The sequence below is a fragment of the Acipenser ruthenus genome, chromosome 28 (assembly GCF_902713425.1).
Source record: "Acipenser ruthenus chromosome 28, fAciRut3.2 maternal haplotype, whole genome shotgun sequence".
In the NCBI taxonomy this organism is placed as follows: Eukaryota; Metazoa; Chordata; class Actinopteri; order Acipenseriformes; family Acipenseridae; genus Acipenser; species Acipenser ruthenus.
Genome location: NC_081216.1, coordinates 1,470,368 through 1,480,547, shown reverse-complemented (window position 1 = coordinate 1,480,547; position 10,180 = coordinate 1,470,368). Strand labels below are relative to the sequence as shown.

The 10,180-nt window shown below is 39.9% G+C and overlaps 1 protein-coding gene across 1 annotated transcript; it reads left to right on the top strand.

The window, feature by feature from the left end:
• Positions 1-2,471: 2,471 nt before the first annotated feature.
• LOC117434983 (keratin, type I cytoskeletal 19-like) lies at positions 2,472-7,353 on the top strand. The gene is made up of 8 exons (XM_034906812.2): positions 2,472-3,128; positions 3,809-3,891; positions 4,492-4,648; positions 5,080-5,241; positions 5,503-5,628; positions 5,888-6,108; positions 6,314-6,333; positions 6,784-7,353. The coding sequence occupies exons 1-8, from the start codon at positions 2,553-2,555 to the stop codon at positions 6,825-6,827; spliced, it is 1,389 nt and encodes a 462-aa protein (XP_034762703.2). The 5' UTR covers positions 2,472-2,552; the 3' UTR covers positions 6,828-7,353.
• Positions 7,354-10,180: the final 2,827 nt, after the last annotated feature.

Here is a 10,180-nt window from a genome sequence, read left to right as displayed (position 1 = left end):
CTCACTAACGTGCATGAGCACAGAAATGCTGAATGTCTCTATCACACCTAGCATCACTTTAACAGATGTCTGCAGTGCCAGCATATTAGACAGGTGTGGTTACCCACCTGGAACAGAATGATGTCTCAGCAATGGCAACCCAGTGGATTTGGGGGAAAAAAATGGTAACAGTTTACATTGTGTTTCTAATTACTGTGTCTTTACATAGCAGTTACTTAGTAAATACTGTACATGTGTAATTACACATAACTGCAATGTTATTGTATAGAGTTATAGTGTACTTAATGTGGAAATCTTTTTGCATGATACTGTATAACCCTAATCCTAACCTTAACCCTAACCCTTTTCTGATACAATTGTGTACTTACATATATCATGCAAAAACATTGAAAATATGTGTAACCACACATGGATTTACTAAGTAACTACTATGAAAATATACAGTAATCAGAGACACTCAACAGAAAGTGGTACCAAATAAAATATTGCACAGTGGTCTTGAAATGGAGCTGTAATGGATTTTGAATTTGCCAAAATTCCAGTACATTGCATCATATCTTGGGTATCCCAGTGCACAGAATCTGCAGCACATTTTTTAAAGTAAAAGAACACACACTTTTTGTATTTTAAGTTAATAAGTTGCGTGTGGGGTTTCTCTTGATGTAAGTTTGAACAGCCAGAACCATCTAAAATGCAGAAGATGACACCTCACGTAAAATAAGTGAGTCCCAGCGTATTCACGGAATTCTGAAATGCAAAAATAATGTGTTAGCTACATTAGATGGCTTTAAAGACTTCACATAGGTCCCTGAATCTCAGTATATTATTAGAAGTATTGTGGACTGCCTGCAGCCCTGTATGCAAACCCCCTTGCTAATTCTCCCACCATGGCTAACGTATCATTATACAGCCTTGCCTTGTCTTCAAGCAAAGTATTACTCTCATGATAGCAAGCCAAGCAATGAATAGCTAGGTGGGGCTCAATTATGACCAATCCAAATGACTGCAGTTTGAAAAGTATTGTTTAAACAGTACAAAGGTAATTTATGAAGTGCCTCGTTGTTCTTTTTATTGCCAAACTACTAACTATTTTATTTGCAAATGTAATATACTTACAAATACATAAACACTAATGTGTTTTTAACATGTAAATATCAACAGTGTGGAGCAGGCAAAGTTACTCATGAGATTTCTCCCCATTTTTTAAACAACGAAGTGTCTTGTTTTTAATTAAAATGTTCTACCAGTTTTAATGATAAAATCTACACATCCTTACTTTGCGTTCTACAACCTAGCTACTGTATCGGCAAGTGAGTGACCACAAGTATATATGGCCACAGCTTTCGCATCACCCTGCATAAGTGTGGAGTACTGGTTAGGGCTCTGAACTCCTGACCGGCGGGTCGTGGGTTCAATCCCAGGTGGGGGGACACTGCTGCTGTACCCTTAAGCAAGGTACTTTACCTAGATTGCTCCAGTAAAAACCCAACTGTATAAATGGGTAATTGTATGTAAAAATAATGTGATATCTTGTAAGTTGCCCTGGATAAGGGCATCTGCTAAGCAATAAATTATAATGAACTAATTTTCCTTCAAGAAATTCAATAAAATCCGCAGAATTCCAAAAAAAACCCAATCTCCCCACAGAGATCTAATTACATTTTTTTCTTTGTCGTTCCCTAAATAAACAGGGCAGCTATGTCATTTCTGTGTACCATGTTTTAATTATCCAAACAACTGTTCAGACCAACAGACTTTACACTCCACGACTTCCCCCAACCCCCATTCTCTCTAAACTGGCGATTTTATACCCACACCTTTTAGATAATAATCACCTTGTACTTGCACTGAACTGCTCAACATTTTGCTGTATTCTACTACTGCTCTCAGTCATAATTGTACTTTCTGTATCTTCTACTTTATTTTACTCTTAAAGGTAACCGTATTCACGTTTTTTTGTAATTGCCCTTATAGCAATTACAAAAATAGTGCCCATCTCTCTGGTACTGCAGGCTGTTATTTACATCATTTTATGCTATAGGAAATTCGGATCGGTTTAACCGGAGACTGACACATCTTCCCTTGCTTTGTAGTGTTCCATATACTGAATGAAAAAAAAAACTGACAACAATTGAAAAATGTGACATTTCGAAATTCAATACATTCAGTGAAGGCACAGAGCTGCACAGGTACTGTACCTGGGACTCCAGTTTAATCTCAGCTGGATAGCAATGAAACAAAAAGAATTATAAAAATAACCCCTCATTACTGACAGGCATATACATGCATGCTTTTCCAGTGTTCTCACTGGGTGAAAGCCCAATTCAGTTCATATTAACTACAAGCAAACATTCTTTTGGAATGCTCCAGTACCCAGAGTGCTCAAACCCACCAATGGGAGTGGAGGCGTTGCCCGGCAACATCTGGCCAACACCCAGTCTTTTCGCTATATTAAGAGGAGACGAGGAGACGAGAGGATAGCCTTGCAGCCTGCTGAAGCTCCAGACACTGTTATCGCGCTCTATCTGCTCCGTCACTTCTTCTGCATCACTATGTCTGTACACATCAGCAGGTGTCCTCCTGGGGGGTCCTCCAAGGGCTCTGTGATCATCCAACGCAAGGTCGGCTCAGTGGCCTGTGCACCCAGGGCGCTCAGCGTCTATGGGGGTGCAGGTGGAAGGGGGAGCCGCATCTCTACTTCTGTCTATGGGCCCTCCACTGGCATCTTGTCCGGATATGGTTCTACATGGGGCCAGAGTTCCGGAGGCGGCTTCGGTTCTGGAGGCGGCTTCGGTTCTGGAGGCGGCTTCGGTTCTGGAGGCGGCTTCGGTTCTGGAGGCGGCTTCGGTTCCGGAGGCGGCTTCGGTTCCGGAGGTGGCTACGGATCTGGATGGGGCATCTTACCCGGAGGTTGCTACAGCCAAGACAGCATGACCAACCTCAACGAGAAGGCCACCATGCAGAACCTCAACGACCGTCTGGCTTCCTACTTGGAGAAAGTGCGCTCCCTGGAGGCAGCCAACTCCAAGCTGGAGCTCCAGATCCGGCAGTATTATGAGCACAGCCATCCCGTCGTCCAGCGGGACTACAGTGCGTACTGGAAGACCATCGAGGAGCTGAAGGATAAGGTAGCGTATGCATCTCTCGTGCGGAAAGCCTAACCCTAACCCTTTTTCTGATACAATTGTATGCTTACATATTGATACAATACATCAGGGTTCATTTAACAGTGCTATTTTCTAACAGCAACAGGAGACTGGGAGGCAACTTTGCTGTATCAAACCCCAAGTCTCCCCTGCAGTGTGCCCTGCAGTGGACTGAAACCTAGTCTCCAGAAACCAAGTTCCAATCCGCAAAGTGTCTTCATGTTCCCTCAGCTTTAAACATACTTAATACAACCAATCTAGGAACAGTACAGACAGTAACAGGCCTGGGTTTCACTGTTCCTAAATCTATCATTAGTATAAACAGATCTAGAAAGCCTTTTGCAACAGCAGTGTTAAAATCACAGGTAAACAGACTCAAAAGCCACCAGACAAAATGTTAAATGTCTTTTTTTTTTGGTACAGATTTAGAAAGGTTTCCTATTAGATTAAAACCCTGTTTGGATTGAGGAACTCAAAAGCAGATTAGATTCCCAGACAAAAGTTTTCTTGCCGTCTGTCGTTTCTATATGTTACACAATAATGCTGAATCACAAACGCTGAGACCTTAACCACTAACCCGTGTCTTTCTCTCCCTCAGAGCTGAATGAATCCATTCTCACGCAATAGTTAATAAACCTTTCTTTCTTTTTTTAACTTCACAGATCAACCGCGCCACCGTTGACAACTCCAGGATTCTGCTGCAGATCGATAACGCTAAACTGGCCGCTGATGACTTCGTAACCAAGTAAGATTTTGTGCTGTTAAAAAAAACCTGGCAACACTTTGCATCAAGAGTCTGTAATTACTGTGTATTTACATAGTAGTTACTCAGTAAATATATGTTTACAATGTTATTATGCAGTTACAACGTACTTAATATGTACATATTTTTGCTTGATATAACCTTAACCCTAAACCTAACCCTAACCCTTTTCTGATACAATTGTGTACTTACATATCTTGTGCCAAATGATTTACATGTTAAGTACATTGTAACTATACATCATAACATTGTAATTATGTGTAAGTACACATGTATTTACTAAGTAACTGCTATGTAAATACACAGTAATTAGAGACACAATGTGAAGTGTGATCAAAAACATACTGCACAGTCGACCCTCTTTAAAATGACACTTTATCAGCCTTTATCTTAATTTCTCTCAATATACACTTACAGTGTATAATATTTTATATACCGCACCCCCATATCACTATCACGACTTGCAGGAACCCAGTATTTTTAAATAAACTACTGTAGGATCTCGGCAGGTGCTGCATAGGGGTCTACAACAGTGGCTGCAAGGACCTGACTCTTTCTCCCTGCCCTCTTTGCAATGCACAGGTACGAGCAGGAGCTGATGATGAGGCAGTCCGTGGAGAACGATATTGCCAACCTGCGCCGTCTCCTGGAACATACCAATCTCACCAAGGCTGACCTGGAGATGCAGATTGGGAACCTGCGTGAAGAGCTGGCTTACCTCAAGAAGAACCACGAGGAGGTAAGGCTTAGCTCGTGATGTTTAATAATATCAAATCAAAAGACGAAAATGAAACAAGACAAGACAAGCACGTATTAACACATGCTGTACTACGGAAAACAAATCACATTTCTACGGCTTTCAAAAAACGATTTGGTTCAGTGCTAAGTTCCTTAATAATTTGATGGACCCTGCTAAAGATCATTGAAATAATTAAGAGTCTCAACCAAGCATTGCAACAGAAGGCAATGGAAGAGCACAAGTCCTCTACCCCCACTGGACTACATGATGTCATCCAAGAGAGAGGCAGGTCGTCATTGTAAATGAGAATGTGCACTCAATTGACTCACCTGGATACATGATTGATTGATTGATTGATTGATTGATTGATTGAGACAGCTACGGAACACTCCTTGACTCTGGTGACGGTTTCTCTTGGTGTTTCTCTTCAGGAGATGAGGGCTCTGCGTTCTCAGGTGGGCGGGACGGTCAATGTGGAGGTGGACGCTGCCCCACAGCAGGACACGTCCAGAGTCCTGGAGGAGATGCGCATGCAGTACGAGGGCATCGCCGACAAGAACCGCCGGGAAGTGGAGGCCTGGTACAAAGACAAGGTAACAAGAAGCAAGCAGCAAATCCCAATGCATTCACTCAAAATGACAGCGCTGCTATAGCCAGGTTACATGGCCAGATGGAGGAAGCATAAATGCTGTAGCTAATTATTAAAATAGAGAGTTGTGTGTGTGTGTCTGTGTGTTTGTACGTCTTTAAGCCTGGATTCAATTACAGAGCAGCATCATAGTCCTATGGAACACCACAGACATTTGAATCAAAGGCATCTTTTTTAGCACTGATTGCATTCATTTGTTTTTCAGTTCGACATGCTGAGCCATCAGGTGACCACCAGCACTCAAGCCATAGAGACCAGCAGGACTCAAATCAACGACCTCAGACGCACAGTCCAGGGGCTGGAAATCGAACTGCAGTCGGTGCTCAGTATGGTAAGTCTGACGGCCAGGCAAGGGGCTTAGACAGAAGCGTGGCAACGGGACCTGCAAACCCGGAAGCGCTCTGTTTTTTAACTCATACCCCAATGCATTCTGGTAAGTGTAGTCCTGATTCTCTTAAGATAAGCTGCCTAGACAGCAAAAACAATACCAGAATACATTGCGTTGTGTGAGTTGAAAAGCCTGAACCGACTCATGGCAACCTTACAGTCCCTGCAGAGTTACTGAGTTATCTTGTAACTTTTCTTTGTAGAGACAAGCCCTGGAGAACACGCTGGCAGAGACAGAGGCTCGCTACAGCTGCACACTGCAAGGTTACCAGAACACCATCAACATGTTGGAGGCTGAGCTGAACCAGGTCAGACTGGACACAGAGCGCCAGGCCATGGAGTACAAGCTACTGCTGGACATCAAGACCCGGCTGGAGAAGGAGATCGCCACCTACCGCCAACTACTGGACGTCGAGGCTGCCCAGTAAGAGCGAAGCCATTAAATGAATGACCCATAGCCGTTATAAAAGGACATTTCTTGCATACGGCTACAGCCTAAAGTTTTGCATCACCGAGAATTTTAGGATTGAGACATTAATTAAAAAAAACAACTATATGAACATAATGAATATGACTATTTTATTGCCAAATTACTAATGTCTTTTTTGTTTGTTTTGTTTTCCATTTAGGATTCCGACAGGTGTAAAAGGTAAATAACCTTCTTATTAATTTAAATAATATTCATAAATACCACTAAAAAATAACATTTTTCTTATTCCCAAGTGCAGTATAGCTTACCTTATAGCACTTTGCTATGATAAATTGCCATGGTCATTTTAACCCATTCACTGTTCCAATTCAAATGAAACTTTGGTAGAGAAATATGTTGACAGATCTATTTTTTGTAATGTTTTTTGTCTATAAACATCTTTATTGATTGATTTATTTGTATTAAGATTATGCAATTGCTTAATAGGTTATTAAAATGTCTTAATTGGGCTTTATAGCGTCAGTTCCAACACCATTTACATATATTGTTTATATGTACTGTGGTGGTTTCAAACCTTAATTAAAAACCCAAATACCAACAGTGTTAACCATGCTAAATAAGAACATGCATGTGGAATCTGAAGTATTTTTTCCTCTTGTGTTGTTTCAGATCAATATATCACCACAACCAAAAGCTATGTCCAGGTAAAGTAACTTCCAGACACGGACGCCACTGCACAGCGCGGTGCTGAAGAGGAACAGCTCCACACAGTCCTGCAATACTCTCTGGCTTCAATCATGCTCCACTCTGAATCTCTGCAGTCTCTTCTATCGCTGTATTGTTTGTATAGAGATGAGACGCTACATGCGCAAACAAAGAAATGGGGAAAGTAAAAGCTGTTTGCGAGAGAACCTGCAACATCTCCCGTGATTGGTTAAACTGAAATTCAGCTCATTAATAATGTATGTGAATTGGAATGCAGCATGCAAATATGCTGCATTCCAGTATATATATATATATATATATATATGGAATATCTTCGGTATGCGTTAGGTTTAGCCTCTGTCCGTGCATGCATAATGCATGAGTACATTTCCCTTTAAGACCATTAAAGAAAGCATTGTTCTGTCTGCATGTACTGTCTGTTTAATACATACATTGTCCTGCATCTGTTAAAGGGATTTAAAGCAAATGTTTCCGATAATAAAGCTTTGGCGGTGAAAGTAACAAACAAAAGAAGTGCATTGTCTTCATTGTGTTCATCGATCGTTGTTACTTTTTTTTTTTTTTTGGATGCGTGATCCTCAGGTCTGGATATTGATCAGGGAATGCATGGCCTAAAGTTTTGCATCACCTAGAATTTTAGGCTTGATACATTATATATATATATATATATATATATATATATATATATATATATATATATATATATATATATATATATATATATATATGGACATAATTGAGATATTCTATTTAACATCATGTAATCAAACAAACTACAAAATGACGTCGCAGAGTCATCCGGAAGCCATAAACAGTAGTACAGTATTTCATGTTAGATTTCGAAATGTCAGGTTTTTCAACTGTTGTCAGTTTTTTCAGTATGCAATTCAATATGTTAACGTATAACATTATTAAGCAGGTTTCATTCGACTTCATGAAGCACAATTCTAATTCATTTGATGGTGTGATGCAAAAGTTATAGCCCTAGCTGTGCATCAGACAGGAATGGTTTGACCAAAATCATGGGCACAATATTTCTAAGTCGGCTTCTTGAACTGCATAGTTGCGTGCCTCTCTAACCTTTAAGGAAGCTACATGATGTTCGTGTTTGTGTATGAAGGAACGCACACAGCAAGGATTTAAGCAGAATTTAACATTTACTGATTCCAATAATCAAAAAGTCAAACTTTTCCAGTGTAATCGTTATCATTTGGCACAATCACGAGCCCACTAGTTATTACCTAATCTCTGAGAGGGCATCAAACACGGGTGTGTTCATGTGGGACTTTCCTGAATGCTTCTCAAATACCTGTCTTATATCTTGCCTAAACATGTTTGTAAACTGAAGCTAAACCTTCTTAGCCTAGTTTCTATTTGTGTCAGCAGTCACACCAAGGTCAGCCAAGACAAGCCACACCCCACTCAATTCCTTGTTCGTCTTGCAGCTGTCAGAATATTTCTTTAACCCTTCATTCTCCTTACGCAGCCTTTTGCTTGGCAAGCGTGAGGTCTTTTTTTGCACAGCCACTGTCAGTCCACCCAATCTGATTGAGATCAGTGGATTGAATGGGACATTGTCAAAGAAAAATCCCAACAGGTAGAGTCGGTCCGGATCAAGCGCTTTAATGGACGTCGGATGTAGTAACCGCTAGAGGGCGCTAAAAAGCGGTGTTGAAATAATAGTAAAAATTACTATTAGTAACAATTAGGTTTAGGGGTTGAGATTAGGTTAGTTGTAGACATTAGGTTTAGGGGTAGTAGGGGGTAGATTAAGGGGTTAATAGGCTAGTAGGTACCTACTGGCACATTAGCATCACACAATGTTACAAGATTCATCACAGTTGTAATTAAACATAGTTACTAAAATTGTAACTAAACATGGTTACAATGTATATTTTTCTGTAGGTTCTTTCTGGCTTTAACAAAGTTGGGGGGTTACATTGTAACAATGAATCTTAATGAATCTTGTAACTTTGTGTCAAGCAGTTGAATTGAGTTCAAATTCTGTTACCTATTTATACAGTTGGGTTTTTACTGGAGCCACCCTTAGGTTCGCTGACCCCAAGCGCATTTAATTTAAGTACTATATATGTATTTGTATGCTTTCAATCGATTTGGGCATACTGAGGGCATATTAAAATAACATTGATGTGTTCTCTGTACACATTATATTATGTAAACATATAGATCTGTACAAAGTTTAAACAGTACAGCAGCAACAGTAGTAAAAAGTGAACACCTATAGGCTTTTTTTTTTATTTTAGTCTATCCTACATGCAATGCAGTCCGAACCAAACCATGCTGATGCGTTGCAGGCTTCACATTGTTGTAGGACGCGTAGATAATAACATATTATTTTAAATTGAAACTAGATGATTGCAGCATATTTAATAAATAAATAAATAATATTTTCTTTTATCTCTCACTCATATTCTTTTTTATCCCTGCCGTCACCAATAAGTGAGCCACTTCACCAGTCAATAGAATAAACGCTGTGCGAAACTTCAGACCTGTTGCCATCCCACAGTTTGTATGCTAATTCAAATTTTTCCGACCGGTATTTTTGCTTCTAATTAGTTAGTAAATTAAATTGAACTAAATCAGAAAATGTTTTAGGAAAATACAAAATGCAATAAACAATCGCTGAACACCAAAGACTGAAGTTCCTTATAGACGGCACCCGGGTTAAAAGACAATGGATGTCGATAGTATATCAACTACTGGAGTAAACTGTAGTACCCGGACGTACAGAAGAGCTGCAGTTATATGGTGTTTGCATTGTGTCACTAATTACTGTGTCTTTACATAGCAGTTACTTAGTAAATAAGGGCAGCAGTGTGGAGTAGTGGTTAGGGCTCTGGACTCTTGACCGGAGGGTCGTGGGTTCAATCCCTGATGGGGACACTGCTGCTGTACCCTTGAGCAAGGTACTTTACCTAGATTGCTCCAGTAAAAACCCAACTGTATAAATGGGTAATTGTATGTAAAAATAATGTGATATCTTGTAACAATTGTAAGTCACCCTGGATAAGGGGGTCTACTAAGAAATAAATAATAACTACTGTAAATACTTCAGTAAACTAAAGTATTGAAAAGCTATATGGTAAAACTATAATAAATGAAGTATTAAATGTGTATTTTTTTTTTAAATACAGCAGTATAAACTGCTATAAATACTTCATTAAACTATAGTGCTTGCTTGGGAGTACAGAAATTATGTATTATTAACTAAGGGTAGGGTGGGGTAAGAGGCCTACGTGGGGTAAAAGGCTTTTTTGTCCTGGTGCTAACAGGAAATGTTGTAATCAGCCATAATCAGTTTGAGGTGATTGCTTCCCTC

Bases quoted from the DNA above. Each gene is read 5' to 3' on its own strand.
- LOC117434983 (XM_034906812.2), top strand. From the start codon at position 2,553: ATGTCTGTACACATCAGCAGGTGTCCTCCTGGGGGGTCCTCCAAGGGC. The intron at 5,242-5,502 runs GTAACAAGAAGC...TTTGTTTTTCAG, and splicing joins AGGCCTGGTACAAAGACAAG to TTCGACATGCTGAGCCATCA. The intron at 6,334-6,783 runs GTAAATAACCTT...GTGTTGTTTCAG, and splicing joins GATTCCGACAGGTGTAAAAG to ATCAATATATCACCACAACC.